General features: G+C 42.4%; 1 protein-coding gene across 1 annotated transcript in view; it reads left to right on the top strand.

Moving 5' to 3' along the window:
* Positions 1-21,199, top strand: part of ypel2b (yippee-like 2b) — a 99,271-nt gene extending 78,072 nt beyond the window's left edge. The window contains exons 2-5 of the mRNA XM_060943673.1: positions 10,766-10,995; positions 11,286-11,329; positions 11,611-11,719; positions 17,850-21,199. Of these exons, the coding sequence (XP_060799656.1) occupies positions 10,879-10,995; positions 11,286-11,329; positions 11,611-11,719; positions 17,850-17,939 (360 nt within the window). The 5' untranslated portion in view covers positions 10,766-10,878 and the 3' untranslated portion in view covers positions 17,940-21,199. The remainder of the gene's footprint in view (positions 1-10,765; positions 10,996-11,285; positions 11,330-11,610; positions 11,720-17,849) is intronic.
* The last annotated feature ends 419 nt before the right edge of the window (positions 21,200-21,618 follow it).

Below are 21,618 nucleotides of genomic sequence, written 5' to 3'. Positions count from 1 at the left end.
ATAGACACAGACAACCATTCACACTCACATTCACACCTACGCTCAATTTAGAGTCACCAGTTAACCTAACCTGCATGTCTTTGGACTGTGGGGGAAACCGGAGCACCCGGAGGAAACCCACGCGGACAACACGCAAACTCCGCACAGAAAGGCCCTCGCCGGCCACAGGGCTCGAACCCGGACCTTCTTGCTGTGAGGTGACAGCACTAACCACTACACCACCGTGCCGCCCGTTTCATATTTTAGATTCTTCAAAGCAGCCAGCGTTTCCCTTGATGACGCTTTGCACACTATTGGCGTTATCTTAATCAGCTTCATGAGGGAGTCATCTGGAACACTTGTCTCATCAAAAGGTAATTAGTGGACGAGTTTCTTGCCTTCTTAATGCATTTGAGACCAAACAGTAAATAGTAATAAATTAAAATACAACAAATAGCCCTATTCCAGGGCGGCACGGTGGTGTAGTGGTTAGCGCTGTCGCCTCACAGCAAGAAGGTCCTGGGTTCGAGCCCCGTGGCCGGCGAGGGCCTTTCTGTGCGGAGTTTGCATGTTCTCCCCGTGTCCACGTGGGTTTCCTCCGGGTGCTCCGGTTTCCCCCACAGTCCAAAGACATGCAGGTTAGGTTAACTGGTGACTCTAAATTGAGCGTAGGTGTGAATGTGAGTGTGAATGGTTGTCTGTGTCTATGTGTCGGCCCTGTGATGACCTGGCGACTTGTCCAGGGTGTACCCCACCTTTCGCCCGTAGTCAGCTGGGATAGGCTCCAGCTTGCCTGCGACCCTGTAGAACAGGATAAAGTGGCTAGAGATAATGAGATGAGATGAGATGAGCCCTATTCCACAACTGTAGTAATCCATATTATGTCAAGAACCAATTAACTAAGTAAACATACCATTAAGCAACCCAAGAGCTTCTTAAGACAAAGAAATGGAATATTCTTAAATGGCAGAGTCAGTCACCCCAGTTGAGCTCATGAACATGCAGCAACTGAAAGCAGGTGCAGTAAAGGCAAAGCATCTCAACGGAGAAAACTCAGCATTTGGTGATATCCATGGGTTCGAGACTTCAGGCAGTCATTATTAAAAATCACATTTATCTTTAAATTCACTACTTTATCCAATTACTTTTGAGCCTTTGAAAATGGAGTATGTCCAAAAAAAAAGGAAAAAAACTGCCATTCCTAAATGGATAATGCAATATTTTTGTTAAACCTCTTGAATTAAAGCTGAAATCTACACTTTAGTCACAGCTTGCTTCATTTCAAACCCATTGTGGAGGTGTACAGAGGCAAAATTATGAAAAGTGTGTTGCTGTCCAAATACTTATGAACCTGAATGTATCCGCAGTGATGAGCTATTTAATTGGGCGCCACGGTGGTGTAGTGGTTAGCACGGTCGCCTCACAGCAAGAAGGTTCCGAGTTCGAACCCAGCGGCCAGCGAGGGCCTTTCTGTGTGGAGTTTGCATGTTCTCCCCGTGTCTGCGTGGGTTTCCTCCGGGTGCTCCGGTTTCCCCCACAATCCAAAGACATGCAGTTAGGTTGACGTGGGGCGGCCTTGGGCTGAGGTCCCCTTGAGCAGGGTGCCTGACCCCTGGCTGCTCCCCGGGCGCTCTGGTGTGGCTGCCCACTGCTCTGGCTATGTGTGCGTGTGTGTTCACTGCTTCAGATGTGTTAAATGCAGAGGATGAATTTCACTGTGCTTGAAGTGTGCGTGTGACAAATAAAGGTTTCTTAACTGAAGAATTAAGAGTTTACACTCCTGTTTGTTCAGTATGGAGCAGACACAGCACTGATCTCAGTATTTCCTGTGGCCTTGGTTTTACGGCCTGTCATTTAATAAAATCACGTTCAGACGCACAAAGAGGAAATCTGCATGTTTCATAGACACAGACACAGAAGGCACTTTTACCCCACTGCAGATATATTACACCCTGTGTCTTGTTGTCGCTGTTAGTGTAATGGTTGTGAGAAGGGCTTTTCGAGGCTTTAGGGCTCGCCTCTGTTCCTCTGCAGGGATGGGTGGAACGTGAGGACATGCACACTCTGCCCTCCTTGCTGTTGTTTTTTCTACAGGCAATGCTGCTCCAGTTACATAAGGAAGGTTGTTATGCCCAGCAGGAGCGGACACAGTGCAGGCTGCACCACCTGTCACCACTGCATCTGCCCCTCATCAAGGTGTCCTTCAAGGAAGTGAGACAGGACTGTGGAGAAAACTGAGCTGGTTTAGTTTTACACTTTGATTTGTACTTTCTTTTTGTTGAGACATTTGTTATCCATTGTTTTGTGAGAGTGACTACAGGGTGTGTGTGTTGTGGGGGGTGGAGTTGGGGTTTGTGATAGGCCGTTGTTCTGAGATGCTGTGTGTGTGCGATGTGATGTGATGCTCTGAATAAGGGCCTGTTGAGGGCTGAATGTATTAAAAATTAATTATATATTGAATTAAACAGATTTAGAAAAAAATATGTGGAGTTAATATTGAGATTATCAAAATACAAATGAATAAAAAAACAATTTTATAAAACATGTTTATCATGTATCACTTGATACATATAATACAGTACTTGTACCACAAAACTACCACCTACATAAAATATGATCAGGCATAATGGGGATAAAAACACATATGCTCTGACAAAAATAAATTTAATATAATTTTTAATTGTTTACAGTTAGTGTGGCACGGTGGTGTAGTGGTTAGCACTGTCGCCTCACAGCAAGAAGGTCCGGGTTCGAGCCCAGCGGCCAGCGAGGGCCTTTCTGTGCGGAGTTTGCATGTTCTCCCCGTGTCTGCATGGGTTTCCTCTGGGTGCTCCGGTTTCCCCCAAAGACATGCAGGTTAGGTTAACTGGTGACTCTAAATTGACCGTAGATGTGAATGGTTGTGTGTCTCTGTGTCAGCCCTGTGATGACCTGGCGACTTGTCCAGGATGAACCCTGCCTTTCGCCCGTAGTCAGCTGGGATAGGCTCCAGCGACCCTACACAGGATAAGCAGCTACAGATAATGGATAGATGTTTATAATTATTGATAATGCTTATGGGACAATTTTTTTTTTTGACATTTGCTTAAAAATATATGAATTTCGCTGCATTAGAAAGCATGTTAAACCAAGTAGGATTCATTTTAAAGAAAGATACACTTTTCAAGATAAACATTTCCCAAAAATAGTGTTATCTTTTAAAAATATAATATCATCTCATTATCTCTAGCCGCTTTATCCTGTTCTACAGGGTCTCAGGCAAGCTGGAGCCTATCCCAGCTGACTACAGGCGAAATGCGGGGTACACCCTGGACAAGTCGCCAGGTCATCACAGGGCTGACACATAGACACAGGCAACCATTCACACTCACATTCACACCTACGGTCAATTTAGAGTCACCAGTTAACCTAACCTGCATGTCTTTGGACTGTGGGGGAAACCGGAGCACCCAGAGGAAACCCACACAGACAACATGCAAACTCCGCACAGAAAGGCCCTCGCTGGCCACGGGGCTCGAACCCGGACCTTCTTGTTGTGAGGCGACAGCACTAACCACTACACCACCGTGCCACCTGAAAAAAATGACTAAGAAGAGGAAAGTAAGCTTTGATAAATGACAGAAGGTTTATTTTGTCCAGGAACATGACCTATCCAGAGCTAAAATGCCAAATGAAAATCCAAACACCACCAAGCGCTAAGAAGGAAGAAATTATTTATTCTCCTTAGCAGTCCTGTCTAATGCAGATTTAGAATTTAATTTAGAAAGACACTTGAATTTATGAAGGTGCTCTACAAAAATGTGTGTAGGGCTGACTCTAAACTATTGCTCTTAGACCTGCTGTATTGATATGTTTAACCTCGAGGCCATATTTATAACTGAAAGAGTTAATGATGATTAGTGCAGTCGAAATGTTCAAAATATAAGCAAATGTATGGTATTTTCATTTGTTATTTTTTTGGTCTACGATGTAGGGGATGGGTGTCATCAGCATGTATCGGCTTCCCAACACTGCATTGGCGTTGGCCACTGAAAAGCCCATATTGGTTGTCCTTTAGTTGCGATCTGGTGACTGTGAAGGCTATAGCATATTATTTACATCATTTTCATACTCAACAGCATTCAACAAGCCCTTGCACCCCATAGATGTTCATTCTGGAAGAAGAGAGCGCTCTCATCAGGATAGACATGTTTCATCGTAGGAGACATTCATTTGCAGTGACTTTTCGTTTAAGTGGACAAGTGAACCCAAGCCATTCCAGCACAGAGCCACTAGTTTTCTCTTTTTCCTTTTACCCATTTGTAACTAGGGATCGGCACTAGGGTCATGAGTCAGAGCAGGAACTGAAGAAGCACAGGCAGACAGGATGGTTTGGTGTCAGAGCTTAGCCATATCCAGATGTCACTGTGGAATCAGGATGGTTGGTGTATGAAACCCAGAAACAGATCTGGTCTTGTTTCTGTTGCTGTGGGATATGACACTGTGATGTTCTCCATTAGTGTATAGTGTTGAACTGCCTTTTTTTTTTTTTTACCACAGTGTAGGCCTGAGTCTTTTTTCCGTTCATGTCCATTAGTGTTGTTGTGGAAACACGCTGAAGAACTCCGAGGCAGTCTGTATCTGAAAGAAGACATGCACACAGACTGCCTCATCAACCAAAAGTGAAATCATGGCAGTTCCATACTGCTGTGATCATTTAAACCCAGATCCGAGTCAATTTCAGGTTTTAACAGTACATTTTCTCCTCATTTTAGTGCAGAGTAAATCTGATTAAACTGATTGGAGGGAATTTAATAATCTGCTCATCCTCATTAAGCACACCACATTTTCCTTTTAATCTCATTTCATGGGTCTGCACCAGCGGATGTTTGTGTTGGCTGAGGACCTCTGGGGACAGTACTTAAGTCTCCTTGGCTCCTACACCATTATAAAAACATTATGAATTTACCCCCATTCAAAATTAATTGCTGCTAAAAGGATTGCCATTTTCTCTGTAATTACAATGTGGTGTTCTTACTATACCAGCAAAAAATCACTTATTTTTCTGTGTGTTTTCCAGAGCGTACTATCGGGCAGCTAATATTTCAGTGTTAAAATGTAATGAAACACCCCAGGCTCCTGGGCAAAGTGTAGGTTGGGATCTGGACTGGCTGAAATCTTATATACCCTTATAGTGGTTAACTCAGGGCATACTGGGGACACAGGAGTTCACCCATGTGCCTGTACGTTTGTTTTTGAATGCATCAGTTTGTGCAAGTGCATGTGGGAGACTACTGTGTGTGTGTGTAGTGTATGTGTGTAGTGTATGCAAGCTTTCAGAGGACTCTTTATGCCCACGCTTTCCCTGGGTAACAATAGAGAGAACACAAGAGTTGCTTTTCTACTCCGAGCCCACAGAAGCATCGGTTCCTAGCCCCAGTGCCCTCTCCCTCTACAGAGATCTCAGCATTTACACTTACATCTGTTTACATTTATTCACTGCACAGGCGCTTTATCATTGCTGCACATTTCTACCAACTGACCTGAAAGCTATCTCCGTTTCTACAGGCTGAGATCATTGTTAACCACAGATCATTCTGGCTACTGTGGATCTGCCTCTTAAAACATATTCTTATGGTCTTATAATGCTAGACTCAGTGGCCACTTTATTAGGAATGCAATAATCTCATCTCATTATCTCTAGCCGCTTTATCCTTCTACAGGGTCGCAGGCAAGCTGGAGCCTATCCCAGCTGACTACGGGCGAAAGGCGGGGTACACCCTGGACAAGTCACCAGGTCATCACAGGGCTGACACATAGACACAGACAACCATTCACACCTACGGTCAATTTAGAGTCACCAGTTAACCTAACCTGCATGTCTTTGGACTGTGGGGGAAACCGGAGCACCCGGAGGAAACCCACGCGGACACGGGAAGAACATGCAAACTCCGCACAGAAAGGCCCTCACCGGCCCCGGGGCTCGAACCCAGGACCTTCTTGCTGTGAGGCGACAGCGCTAACCACTACACCACCGTGCCGCCGAATGCAATAATAATAATAATAATAATAATAATGGACAGATCCCCTTTGCTGTGGTTCTTTGGGGAATACAGTTAGGTCCATAAATATTTGGACAGAGGCAACATTTTTCTAATTTTGGTTCTGTACATTACCACAATGAATTTTGAACAAAACAATTCAGATGCAGTTGAAGTTCAGACTTTCAGCTTTAATTTAGTGGGTTGAACAAAATGATTGCATAAAAATGTGAGGAACTAAAGCATTTTTTAAAACACAATCCCTTCATTTCAGGGGCTCAAAAGTAATTGGACAAATTAAATAATTGTAAATAAAATGTTCATTTCTAATACTTGGTTGAAAACCCTTTGTTGGCAATGACTGCCTGAAGTCTTGAACTCATGGACATCACCAGACGCTGTGTTTCCTCCTTTTTAATGCTCTGCCAGGCCTTTACTGCAGCGGTTTTCAGTTGCTGTTTGTTTGTGGGCCTTTCTGTCTGAAGTTTAGTCTTTAACAAGTGAAATGCATGCTCAATTGGGTTGAGATCAGGTGACTGACTTGGCCATTCAAGAATATTCCACTTCTTTGCTTTAATAAACTCCTGGGTTGCTTTGGCTTTATGTTCTGGGTCATTGTCCATCTGTATTATGAAACGCCGACCAATCTGTTTGGCTGGATTTGAGCACACAGTATGTCTCTGAATACCTCAGAATTCATCCGGCTGCTTCTGTCCTGTGCCACATCATCAATAAACACTAGTGACCCAGTGCCACTGGCAGCCATGCATGCCCAAGCTATCACACTGCCTCCGCCGTGTTTTACAGATGATGTGGTATGCTTTGGATCATGAGCTGTACCACGCCTTCGCCATACTTTTTTCTTTCCATCATTCTGGTAGAGGTTGATTTTGGTTTCATCTGTCCAAAGAATGTTCTTCCAGAACTGTGCTGGTTTTTTAGATGTTTTTTAGCGAAGTCCAATCTAGCCTTTTTATTCTTGAGGCTTATGAGTGGCTTGCACCGTGCAGTGAACCCTCTGTATTTACTTTCATGCAGTCTTCTCTTTATGGTAGATTTGGATATTGATACGCCTACCTCCTGGAGAGTGTTGTTCACTTGGTTGGCTGTTGTGAAGGGGTTTCTCTTCACCATGGAAATTATTCTGTGATCATCCAGCACTGTTGACTTCTGTTGGTGTCCAGGTCTTTTTGCATTGATGAGTTCACCAGTGCTTTCTTTCTTTCTTTCTCAGGATGTACCAAACTGTAGATTTTGCCACTCCTAATATTGTAGCAATTTCTCAGATGGGTTTTTTCTGTTTTCGCAGCTTAAGGATGGCTTGTTTCACCTGCATGGAGAGCTCCTTTGACTGCATGTTTTCTTCACAGCAAAATCTTCCAAATGCAAGCACCACACCTCAAATCAACTCCGGGCCTTTTATCTGCTTAATTGAGAATGACATAACGAAGGAATTTCCCCACACCTGCCCATGAAATAGCCTTTGAGTCAATTGTCCAATTACTTTTGGTCCCTTTAAAAACAGGGTGGCACATGTTAAGGAGCTGAAACTCCTAAACCCTTCATCCAGTTTTAATGTGGATACCCTCAAATGAAAGCTGAAAGTCTGGACTTTATGTCCATTATATAACTATAACTTGAATATGTTTCAGTAAACAGGTAAAAAAAAAAAATTGTGTCAGTGTCCAAATATATATGGACCTAACTGTAGCTTCCATAAGCTGTTGAAAACATTCCTTTGAGATTCTGGTCCATGTTGACATGACTGCATCACAAAGTTGCTCTATTGGATTCAGATGTGGTGACTGGGGAAGCCATTGAACTGTAATAAACACCAGCTTGAGACCAGTTTGCTTGTCACTTGGCACATGCTGCAAATAGCCAGTATTATATGGATAAACTGTGACTGTGAATGGAGGCGCATGGTCAGCAACAATACTCTGATAAACTGAGGCATTAAAATGTTGCTTGAGTATTAATGCACCAAGAAAACATTCCCCACACCATTATACTACCACCACCAGCTATTGACACCAGATTCTGACCCCACCGTCTGCATATAGCAGCAGAAATTCAGATTCATTAGATCAGGTGACATTTTCCAATCTTCACCTGTGCAGATTCAGTGAATGTGTGGCCTCAGAGTCGTCTTCTTGATTGTCAGGAGTGGAACTCAAATGTGGTTCGATACTGATGTAGCTCAGCTACCTCAAGTTTCCACATGTTGTGCATTCTGAGATGCCTTTCTGTTCATCATGTTTGTAAAGAGTTGTAATTTCTATTACTATAACCTTCCTGTCAGCTTGTACCAGTCTGGCCATTCTCTTCTGAACTCTCTCATCAACTAGGTGTTCCCACTCACAGAACTGCCACTCACTGCATGTTTTTCACACCATTCTGTGTAAACTGTAGATCAGTGGTTTTGCTTCAGGACCCACATTTTATATTGGACATCACGTCGCAATCCAACACTACACTAAAGATGTTTATCATATGGAAGTAAATGAAGAAGTGCATATTAATTTTGTATGATAATGTTATTAATGCTATTAATAATTATCCATTGCATCGGCTTAAAATAGTTGGATAATAATCCTTTACTATCTCAGCTAACAGGAAATAAATCAGCTGACATATTGAGTTGTTAAGGTTGTACCGCATAAGTGTTTTCAGTGGAAAATATTAATCCGTTAAATACAATGCACAATACAGTGCAAAATGAATTATTTACATTAATAAGAAAATAGGACACTATAGTGCTGTAGGATGTGAGACCGGTCTTTTTCTCAAGGCCACTTTTTGAAGGTCTTGGTCTCGTCTCGGAATCGACCGCATTTTTACTCAGTCTTTTCTCGGACTCAGACATAGAGAGTCAGAATTTTATTTCAAGACTCTTCAAGACCAGTATTGTGGGGATTTCATTCAATTGCCGATGCATTGTCTGATTTATTTGCTAACATCATTACTGCGACTGGATGTGAAATGTCCTGCTTCAAATGCAACCAGTAATGTGACTCGTTGCTAATTTGAAATTTTCGTTTCTATTAACAGCTGTAACCCCTCCCCTCCCCTTCACACACACTGGTCTTTACTTGGTCTCGCTCTGCCTTGGTCTTGGTCTTGGTCTTGACTTGATCCCAACCCCTCAAAGTCTTGGTGTTATCTCGGTCTCGATGCACTCTGCACTCTGGTCTTGGTCATGACTTGGTCTCGGTTTGGGTGGTCTGGACTCCAACACTAGACCACTATATAAATGCATACACATAATCCTGAGTAAGTGCAGTTTACCTAGTCTAACAAATAAAACAAACACTGACCCAAGTACTGAATTACAAATTGTATACTCAATATGAAATATGAACGACTATTAAATGATAAACATAATAATGAGAATTAACTGCAGCTACCAAGACCAGAGCAGAAATCCTTGCCTGCGCAAGTCAATGGGAAACCTGATGGTGTGATTTCATTTTGATAAGTTTCTCAAAATCAGGATATCAGATACATTGGTTGATTAGATAGTGTGAATGCACAATAGTGACCTGCCTTCGTGCATGTTAACATCTGCTGCTCTGATACATCTTGTACATTCTCCTCGGTATGGTGTCACTGGAGATAAGCGATTTTTTATTTCCCCAACTGATTTGTAGCAGACTTGTGCTGAGGATCTCTCTGGTCATGTTGGCAACAGCGGGTACAACAAGATCCTCTGTAACTGTGTGGGTCTTTTTGCATTTTGAAATGTGATGAGTGAGTTTGTACAATGCACAAAGTGATTGCTCCTGAACAGTGCACATGTGCACATGACAAAAACTCAGCAGGCTCGAGTGTTTTGTCTCTAAATACTTGATGAATTTCGATGGCTTCATGCTTTCCGCAGCCTATAACCCGCTGCACACTGTGGTCTGCACAAACCATTCCTGTCATATTTTCCTTGCATAGTTTTTTTCCCCCAGCCTTTTATTAGGAAGAGGGAATTTCATTCTGTTTTCCGTTAGCACCGATTGTTTGCAGGTGAATTAGTGGCAAAATTGACAGAATTTTATTGGACACACAACATGACATGAGCAAATTTTTCATTGGCTACAGAAAGCATTCCTTTTTGAAATGATTTTATGTTTTATCTTTGGAACAATAATTGTCTATGCTGCCATATTTTCTACAGTTTTCCATTTTGTTGCATCATTTGTATCTAGCAGCATGTTTTTTTTTTCTTCCCAGCAGTCTGTGACCCACATTTTTGTCGCAGCTCACCAGTTGAGAAACACTGCTCTCCAGACTGCTGTGTGTGAAAATCCCAGATCATCATTTTCTGAAACACTCAAACCAGCCTGTCTGGAATCAACACCCATTCCCCACAGTCTGATTCTGATATTTGACGTGAACATTAATTGAAGCTCGGGACCCATATCTGCATCGGTTTTATATATTGTGCTGCTACATGACTGTCTGACTGGATAACTGCATGAGTAAGTGTATAGGTGTTCCTATTAAAGTGGCCAAAATGTCAGTTCATAATATTTGTGTCTCTGTGGCAGATCCTGCCTGATGATCTCGGTATTCTCACCAGGCCTGTCTCACTCTTTATGTATTTGTGTTTGTCTTTCCCCATGTATCTTGTTATTTTCTGTGTCTTTCTCTGTAACATTTTCTATGCCTCTTACAATCCACAACATGCATCTATTGCAGTCTCTCTCTCTCTCTCTCGCTCTGTCGTGTGCATGCTCTGTAAGAAGAGTGTTGTAAAGACCTGTTTTTCTCCGCAGGTGTGTGTCCCACCCCACGCACCACCACGGCCCTCACGTGTGTGTTGCGCTGTTTCCCGTGTGAGCCGTCTTGGGCCGGCAGCCCCTTTGTGCAACGTGCACCAAGCCCGCCTATGCTCACCATGACGCGCTCCAAAACCTTCCAGGCCTACCTTCCCACATGTCACCGCACCTACAGCTGCATCCACTGCCGTGCACACCTCGCCAACCACGACGAGCTCATCTCTAAGGTGATCATGACTTCTGTATGGAGTTTCTTGCCAAACTCAGTTGTGAAAAAGGGCAAAGATTTTTTTGTCAATTTGAGAAACCGTTTGTCATTATGTCAATGGAAGACTGAATACATATCAGACTGTGGTAGCAGCCAAGAGCAAACGTGATCAGAGCAGGGGCGGTGACAGCTTGAGGTCAGACGAGCAGATGCTACACAGCTTGTTGTCACTGTTTAACACTCACAGAGGCTTTGATAGACAAATCTGTTGTGAGATACTTATAAGCTGTTTTATTGCTTTTCTTTTAGTCCTTTCAAGGAAGTCAAGGCAGAGCCTATCTTTTCAACTCTGTGTAAGTATATAGCAAGGGTGCTTAACTTCAGTCCTCAGGGACAAATTCCAACACAGTTTGGTCATGTTCCTGCTTTAACACGCCACAAAACCTGGTCTTTAACTGGGGATTTGAATCAGATGTGTTAATGCAAGGTATTCATCAAACTGTACTGGACTCTAGCCTTACAAAAGTGGAGTAAGGCACTTGTAGTAAATAATATATGATTAAAAGTTTTATCCTTGGTCATATGCTCAAAAGTGCTTATTTTTCAGTGTTTACATTTGTCTGTCTTGCAATAGGGTGAATGTAGGTTGTGGTCCAGCAGAAGAGCGAGTGCTCCTCACCGGCCTCCATGCAGTAGCAGACATCTACTGCGAGAACTGCAAAACTACACTGGGATGGAAATATGTGAGTGGAATGACATGTACAGACACCATGAAATGCAAACCAGGCAACACACACTGGTGTTCACAAACATTTGGCCCATTCCTGTATTTGTATTCTGGTATTTTCATTAGTCTTCTACGAGCAGAGGAGTGTATCTGGATTTACTACAGTCATGGACATGCATCAGCTGATCCAAGATCCCAAAATAGACAATGGCCTTCTGTTACACTATGCAAAGTTCGGAAGTCTACACTTAAAGTCAATCCCTCAGGGGCTTGCATTCTTTGTTCTTCACATAGTGTCCATTTTCGCTCAGCAGCTGCACCACTCGCTGATATTGGTACATGTAGTGGTGGTTCAGGCTTGTCAAATGAGTTACTAGCTGTCTTGAGAGTGCACACACACACACAAATGTAGAAACAAATACACTTCACTTGCACTCAAAGGTGACCCCTTTATTTAGGAATGGACCATTAATGAATAAGGTTGTTTGTAGGCATTATTGTCAAACGGACAGGTTGATGTTGAGAGATTTGAACAGAGCTATCTACCCTAGAAAGAGGAACATATTCTGAGTTAGTGATTTGAACTGAAAGTATACTTCAGTAGCGACATCAGAAATTATCTACAGTACCAATCAAAAGTTTGGACACACCTTCTAATTCAGTGTTTGTTCTTTATTTTTATTGATTAAAACAGGGATGAGAATTTTCCGCCGATTGGCGGATTTCCGACTTTTTCAGACCAAAATGATCGTTTTTGAGATCGATGTAAATCCGTTGAGATTTTTTTTTTGGGGGGGTGTATGATTAACGATCTGTGGTCACCTTATAACGCAGACATCCCAAGTCTCCCGGAAGTTCCGGGAGTCTCCTGCATATTGATAGAAGCGAGCAAGAGCGTGCGCGCGCAACATTAAGGTCTGCATCACGGATCTTAGAATGTGCGCACGTGAGGGGGTGCGCGAGGGAGACTGTGTGCAGTGTTGCCAAATACTGCTGACGTTTTCCAGCCCAAAATATGTTCAAAACCCGCCAAAATGCACTTAAAACCACCCAATCTGGCAACACTGCCTGTGTGCCTGTTCATGTAGCGCATGCCAGACAAAGAGCATCTTGATTGGGTTACTCAGCAAAATAAGCCAATCAGCTTTCAGTGTGGGCGGGCTTTATCTCTTTTCTCGAGGACCGGAGTTTTCAGTTTAGTTGAGTCAGTGCAGCCTACAGGATCGGCATGGCAGAGAGAGCGCGCGCGCCCCAAAAAATATATATCAATTACATGTCATATATAAGTGTGTATCTTTTTATAAATGGGGTTAGCTTATCTAATGTAGCATGTTGGGGAGAATCATAGTATCATATCTATATTTCTGATAAAATTTTAAGTATGATAGCATGTATAACTCTCCTACTTATTGCTCATTTCATAGGGGGAATTGCTGGCATGTGCCGCGCGGGAGCGTCTGCACAAACTTTTTAGGCCGAGATGAACTTATAGTTTTTGATTTAAAAAAAATTTCCAATATGTAATGCCCATTGTACATGCCTGTTCTTTAATTCAAAATCACCATCTCAATCTTCAAATTGACCGTATGGTATCTGTATTACATTACACAACATCCTGTCCAGATAAAGCCTAGTTAGTTCACACAACAGTTGAAAGGGAAGTGATGAGTGATGTTGAATGTTGCCTGCTTAATATGCAAGACCTCCTGCTACCATGATAACATCAGAAGAAAGCTTAAGAGAATTATATGACAGAACTTTTTTCTGGTTTGCACTTCATTTTAAAGGATTAGAGTATTCAAAGACATGAATAGCTAAAATGCAGAAATATAATACTGTAGAGCTCGATTATATTAAAAGGTGCATTGATTTTTTGAAATCATCAAATGTGAATTGATTAAAAACAAGTCTCTTGTACCATATTAATCATTTTCACCTGGTAGTCCACCAAGAAGGGGAATTTATTTCCAAATAAATTGCAAATTTTTGCTGATAAAATTAATGGTTTTGGGGTAAAAAAAAAAAAAAGCCAAAAATCATTAGCCCCATGGGCCCCGCCCCCCGGGCCCCGCCCCCCCCGGGCCCCGCCCCCCCGGGCCCCGCCCCCCCCGGGCCCCGCCCCAGTTTTTTCAGACTTTTAAAATATTTTTCATTCTCATCCCTGTTAAAAGTCACTTCATGTCGTAAAGTAATGATGGATGCTGCTTCTCTTTACTTAGTTGTTCGGTTCTTGATATAATATGGATTAATTAAAAATCTTTGAATCTTTGATTACTATAGTGTGGGCGGCATGGTGGTGTAGTGGTTAGCGCTGTCGCCTCACAGCAAGAAGGTCCTGGGTTCGAGCCCCGGGGCCGGCGAGGGCCTTTCTGTGCGGAGTTTGCATGTTCTCCCCGTGTCCGCGTGGGTTTCCTCCGGGTGCTCCGGTTTCCCCCACAGTCCAAAGACATGCAGGTTAGGTTAACTGGTGACTCTAAATTGACCGTAGGTGTGAATGTGAGTGTGAATGGTTGTCTGTGTCTATGTGTCAGCCCTGTGATGACCTGGCGACTTGTCCAGGGTGTACCCCGCCTTTCGCCCGTAGTCAGCTGGGATAGGCTCCAGCTTGCCTGCGACCCTGTAGAAGGATAAAGCGGCTAGAGATAATGGGGGGGGGGATTACTATAGTTGTGGAATGTGTATTTTTATTATTTACTGTTTACTGTTTGACCTCAAACGCATTAATAAGGCAAGAGACTCGTCCACTAATTACCTTTTGACGAGGCACCTGTTCATTGAAAAGTGTTCCAGGTGACTCCCTCATGAAGCTGGTTAAGATAATGCCAGTAGTATGTAAAGCATCATCAAGGGAAACGCTGACAACTTTGAAGAATCTAAAACATGAGGCATTTTGGGGGTTTTTTAACACACTTTTTTGTTTACCACATAATTCCATCAATGTTCCAGATGTTATTTCATAGCTGTGATGTCTTCAGTATTGTTCTACAATGTAGAAAATAATCTAAATAAAGACAAACCTGGGAATGAGTCGGGGTGTCCAAACTTGACTGGTGCTGTATAAGCAGGTGCTTAACTTGGGAAGCCCATTTGGATTAATCAGATAGCCCATGTACAGTTAATGCATCAAAGGTGACCAGGTTGGTAGACAACAGAGAAACACTTATTCTTGGGACATTTGTCTTGATGGAAGACAATACAAGAAGTGAAGTGTGGATGAGAGGCAGCAGTGGACAAATCATTAACCAGAGCTCGTGGATTTCATGTCGAGGCTATAAGTTTTCTATTCATGCTTGCCTAGTATCTATAAATTAGATTAAATTGATTAAACAACTAATGAAAGAGAAAAAACCTACTCCTTATTGACTTTTACAAACCCACGTTATTTTGGTATGTATTTCTTGACTTCATGCGCTTCATGGTGACACACCTTGATGTTACAACTGCTGAACTACAGACATCAGCCAAGGCGAGAGTTGGTTGACAGTATTTACCGCATTGGCTCGAATATAAGATGGTGTTTTTGTTGTAAAAAATAGCTCTTAAAAAGGGGGGTCGTCTTAAATTCGCGGACTAGACAAAATGCTGCCAAAAACGATAGGCCCTATTTTACAACGAGTGTTTACACTTAAATTACTGAATCGGCCACCGTCCCTCACAACAATGCAGCACTGAAAAATGGAGAAGTCAAGAGATTTCCTTGAACAGAGTGGTTCAAAGGCTAGTCAAATTAACCTACAGCTTAGACGGAGTTATGACGCCAATTTCAAAATTTTGGTAGTGAATGCGGCCAAATCATCAAATAACTCTCAAGCTGCCAAAAAATATGGGGTTACGGAGTGCAATGTTCGTCGGTGGCGAACCCAGAAAGAACGTCTTAAAAACGCTAACAGTAAAAGAAAATCTTTCCGCGGGCCTCAACACGGCCGTTTTCAGGAAATTGATAGGAGAGTCTGTGAATATGTGATGGAAAAACGTAAAGATGGAATGCCCATAACCAGAGCCATAATGCAGCTGAAGGCTTTGGAGATCGCTAAGGAGCTGAATATACCCACAGAGGAGTTCAAAGCTAGTCTTGGGTGGTGTAAAAGAATGATGCGGCGCAATGGACTGTCACTTCGTCGCAGAACAAGCCTTGCCCAGCGCTTGCCCTCAGACTTCGAGGAGAAGTTGCTGTCTTTTCAGCGACATGTTATCAAACTAAGAAAAATGCACTTCTACCCACTCGACCAGATAGGCAATGCCGATCAAACCCCAGTGTTTTTTGATATGCCATCATCTGTTACTGTTGCTAAAAGAGGTGACAAATCAGTCCTTGTGAGGTCAACGGGGAATGAGAAAAGCCGAGTCACGGTCATGTTGGCATGTCTTGCCGACGGAACTAAACTCCCACCATACGTGATTCTGAAGCACAAGACTGTCCCCAAAGAGTCCTTACCAGCTGGCATTATCGTGCGTGCACAGGAGAGAGGCTGGATGGACACTGATCTGGTGGTAGACTGGCTCAAGGTTGTGTAGGGCAGGCGACCTGGTGCACTTTTGAAAAAGAGGAACATGCTCGTTCTGGATGCCTTCCGTGGCCATCTGACGGAGCCAGTAAAAACTGAAGTGGGCAAAATGAATGGCGATCTCGTGATCATTCCGGGGGGGATGACGAGCCAGCTGCAGGTTTTGGATGTTGTCGTCAACAAGCCATTCAAGGACAATCTTCACAAGAGGTACACAGAGTGGCTCCTGTCAGGTAACCACGCACTAACACCGACTGGGAAAATTCAAAAGCCTGCGGTGCGTCTGCTATGTGAATGGATCCTCCAAGCATGGGATTCAATTTCACCAGAGAGCATCAGTCATGGGTTTAAAAAATGCTCTATATCAAACGCACTGGATGGAAGCAAGGATGACATTGTGTGGGAGGGACTGGTGGAACATGAAAGTGAGGACAGTGAGAGTGAGCAAAGTGAGGCTGAGGATCTCTGTGCTGAGTAGCTGTAATTTAGCAAACTACCCTTTCCATTGTTTCAGTTGTTTATTATTGTAAACCTTAATGTATTGTTTAATGCATTGTTTAAAGCATTTGCACTGTTCTGCAAATTTATTCCATATACCCGTAGGCTATGGGAAGTTATGCATTGACATTCTGAAGTTTATGAACTTTCAATCTAAACCTGACAAATTTGTTGAATTAATGCAATTTAAATGTTTTAATTTGGCTTGTCTAGTAGCCTGCAGTTTAGCCTCTTTTTTTACTTCTATGAAAAGTGTTCACGGAAATGAGACTGAAATGACCTCTATTTAAATGTGAAAAACAAAAGCCTCTAATTTTAAACAGAATTTTGAAATAAATACGCGTTATATGAATGAACATTTGGTCTTCAAAAAACTTTTTCCCCAAAGATGAACTTGGAAAAGGGGGGGTCGTCTTACATTCAGGGTCGTCTTATATTCGGGCCAATACTTATGTGGAGTAATTAGCATGCATAGATGGTGTATTGGTTAGCGCTGCCACCTCATAGCAAGAAGGTTCCAGGTTCGAACCTCATGGCCGACAGGGGCTGTTCTGTGTGGAGCTGCATGTTCTCCCTGTGTCTGTGTGGGTTTCCTCCCACATTTCAAAGACATGCAGATTAGGTAAAATACCCAGCCACTGGGGTTAGCCAAGCCAGTGCATACTTAGTGCCAGTCCCAAGCCTGGACAGATTGGGGAGGGTTATGTCAGGAAGGGCATCAGGTGCCAAATCAAATATGTGGATCCAGATGATCTGCTGTGGTGATCGTCAGCATGCATGGATGACATGATCTTTTCAACACACAGGAACATGGAAACAAAAACCTCCAGCACAAATATAGCTCTCCTGCTGTAAATAACAGTCACCTCATGGTTAAACACGTTGAGATTGGTCAGTGACTTGCTGACTTTTGGTCAAGGGTACAAACATGATGTGTTGCATCGTAATGTACTTCTAACGTGATCCTTTTTTTTAAAAAATTTTTTAGATTGTGAGTATTTTAGTTTTATCTTTGTGTGTGTGGATGAAATTTCTGTGCACTTTTTTGCTTATCTGCTTGCCTTGAAGTGCCCCCTTTGGGGACAAATACAGTATATTGAATTGAATTGAATTGAATTAAACTCCCTTTTCACCTCTCTTTAGGAGCATGCGTTTGAGAGCAGTCAGAAGTACAAGGAGGGTAAGTTTATCATCGAGCTGGCCCACATGATAAAGGACAATGGCTGGGACTGAGGTCTGAGGGAGCTGTGATGGTGTGTGGATGTAAGCCAGTTGAAATGCTGGCTGTGTGGGTAAACAAGTGACGCTGGTTTCATGTCGCCTTCTCTCTTGTATTCTATTTAACATTTCACCTACACACACAAACACTCCTAGTTCCAGGGTTGCAGGTGCAGAGTCAGGGGTTGTGCATGAAGTCCAGAGGAGGGGCAGTCCCAGGAACAGTGTATGTGCGTGTATGCGCGTGTGTGTGTGTGTGTGTGTGTGTTCACATGCCAGCTGAATGAATGAACATGTGAATATGTGAACACATCCAATAACAGGTGTGTAGACATGTACACTCACTTAGATATGTACACCAAACTAGTTACTTGCATGTCCCACCCATCCTAGCCCAAGACAACCCAATGTGTTTGTGTGCATCTGGGTTCCACACCAGACTTGGCAGGTCCATGGGGTCATATAAGAGAGTGCTAAGGTGATTATCCCAAATCCAGCTGAGTTTGGCCACTGCCAGCTTTGGCCAATGATGACAGGTCTCTGAATGGGCCTCTGATGGAGACAGCCAATGAAAGAGGCCCATATGAGGGGTAAAACCAGTCATATTGGCAGGTAGAGCTTTCTAATGAGACTCCTCTGTCTCACCATTTATAAGACACTAATATCTGATCCATTCTGAGTCGCTCTCCTTTGCCCTTACATACGAAAGTGGATGTAAACCAGTATATGTAACTGGATACATGGCGTTATGTTTGAACCTAAAATTCTGTATTCAGCATTAGCCGTGAGCTGCCTGTGCTAGTCCTGCTTTTGTTGTGTGATTATATTTTTAGGAAGTACTGCTGGGCATGAGAACAGGGTTTTCAGAGCTTTCTCGCATGACATGCAGAAGATGAGGTGTGATACTGGAATACTGCCTCCTTCCAACAAGTATTTTTTTCAACTGAAAAAAGAGATTAAAGCCAGTTAACAGTGACACCTTGTTGGTGTCTCCATGTCAACCAAAGAACTACATCCATCTATAATTAGTTACACAAACAGTGGCTAGGCTGTAGTAACATGAGGGGCCCTGTCTTTGCCAGGCAATTGCAATGACCAACATCAACTGCTGTAGTGTAGCACAAACACATAAAAGCATTTCCCAAAATGTCAAACCATTTTCATTCATTCATCTGTCAAAATGTAGCATGTGGGTTTAGTCAAGTAAATATCAGTATAAGAATGTGGCGGGGGGTGTTAGCACTGTCACCTCACAGCAAGAAGCTTCTGGGTTCGAACCTGTCAGCTGACCGGAGCCTTTCTGTGTGGAGTTTGCATGTTCTCCTCGTACCTGCACGGGTTTCCTTTCCTCCCACAGCCCAAAAACATGTGAATTGGGTCAACTGGCTACTCTAAATTGCCCGTGAGTGTGATACAGTAGTTGTTCATTTTTGTGTTAAGACCCGGTCCCACAAGAACTATAATCATAACTATAAATAAATCAGTCCCCTGCAGTTTATGTGGCTGGTGGTCACACCAGACTGATAACGATACCTATAACCCAGGGCTGGGTTTATCCATATCGGTGAGATTGCTTCTGGAGCGATTTATCCAGACCTTTTTATTTATAAAACATCTGACCAATCAGGTAATTGTTTACATGAGACGTTGTCTGAGCACGTGCTGTTTCTCCCGAACATCTTTGTACATCCTTGTTGCATCAATGGAGGAGAAGCTGATTATAGACGTGTCGAAGAATCCCATGCTTTATGACAAAAAGCACAAGCTGTATAAAGATCCAGCCAAAAAGGAAAATGTATGGAAGATCATCGGCAGTAGAGTGGGTATGGCTGTATCTCTTTAAACTTAAAGTACATCTGTAAACTTTATCTCCTTTTCTTCTTCTTGCCTTCTGTGCAAAACGAGCATCAAAAGCAGCTCTTCTTCGCTGTCACTGTCAGCCATTATGTGCTGCTGAGTGCACTGGGTGTGCGCACAAACAGCATACTGCCGCGGCATTTTCCCACGAAAACCAACAGCCACGTATATTTATTTCCCTGAGTGTCAGGACCAACCGATATTATAGTGGGAATTATAGTTGTGGTGTGACTGCTCCAGACTGGAACTCAGTTCAGGCAGAGGTATAGTCAGAGTTGGAGTTATCGATGTTGTGGGACCGGGCCCTTCATCTTACGATGGGTTGGGGAACTGTCAAGGGTTTACCCCGCCATTCACCCCAAATCAGCTGGGATTGGCTCCAGTTTCCCCCATGACCTTTAGATAGCAGATAAGAGGTATAGATCATGGATGGATGGACGGATGGATGTGGCAGTTAATGAATAATTTCTTGTCCAACTATATTAGTCATATGTCCAACAAACAGCACAAAGGCATATCACAAACATGACATCTTAGTTATTTTATTTTATGTAGTTCTGAGGCCACAGATTAAAGTATTTTGAGTTCTCTAAACACTCACTCAGCACTCCTTATATACATTTGGTATGGGTGGAGCTCGGTAAGATGTAACCTCCAGTTAATTATGCTGTTGAACTATATCATAAAATTCCATACCGTATCATATGTATTCCTGTCACTGTTGTGCATTTCCAGCATGCATGTTGTTCACTTCTATTAATCATGAACTCACCAAATTATCCAGTGATAATTTACCAATATAAAGCTCCAGCACTTACAGGTTTGCGTGATGCCACATGCCAAATGACCAGATTCTGTTGTGAGATCATGAAAATACCAATAATGCTGTAGTGCTGCATGTGACAGTGTTTGTGTGCACAGATGAAGATCAGGGTTAAGGAGTTAAAAGTAGCTTAAGGCCAGCTTTTGTCTCTAAGGTGAAATGCATTCTTTCTTTTTGTACATGACAGATATTAATATATTTAAGCACTTAAATGGATATTAATGAGAGGCATCATTATTTAGGTTGATCTGTGTGTTTCAGACTGTAAATAAACATGTATGATTTGTTATTTATGAATTTAAATACCATACTGTGCTTTGTGTCTGGAGCCCTAATTGGGTGTGCAATATTTGCCACTTTATTTTTATTTTATTTTTTACTCTTGAAACCGTTTCAAGCTTTGTGTCTTTTATAAAATCATGACTATATATTAACTACTGCTGGAGATTGATCTAAATTAAAATAAAAGATATGGTAAGTTGCCTTGCGTGTTGTGGTTTGTTTGTTTTTTTAGATATTCTATGTAATGCAACCATATTTTCACTTAGGGTTACGTACATCAGGCCTCAGCTTATAAGCCATTCCACCGAATCGGTGCCATTTCCGTCCCTAGAAAATTATATGTATAAATGCATATAAAAATGTACTTTAAAATACATTTCCTTATTACGCAGAATGTCCTGCACATTGATCTGATTTCAAATTTAAGATATATAATTGTAAGGATTAATAAAAACTACCTAAAACACTGAAAAATAGCATGTGTTACTTGTCCCCGCACTCTATACTTAACTATGAAATATTATGATTAAAATCCTTCAGAAACAGTATTTCTTTTGCACTGTTGTGTGACTCCATATCCTATCCATGGTTTAAATATATTTTTTCATAAGAAATCCACAATATCTTAGTTAAAATACACATTTTAGTCGTGTCCCTGGGTTTTCACTCAGTCCTGTTACCCCTAACCCATCTGACAAATTTGGAACATTCCATAAATCACATGCTCAACAG

Source organism: Neoarius graeffei, chromosome 17, assembly GCF_027579695.1.
Source record: "Neoarius graeffei isolate fNeoGra1 chromosome 17, fNeoGra1.pri, whole genome shotgun sequence".
NCBI lineage: Eukaryota > Metazoa > Chordata > Actinopteri > Siluriformes > Ariidae > Neoarius > Neoarius graeffei.
The sequence above is the reverse complement of the archived record's forward strand: the minus strand, read 5'-3'. Positions and strand labels throughout refer to the sequence as shown.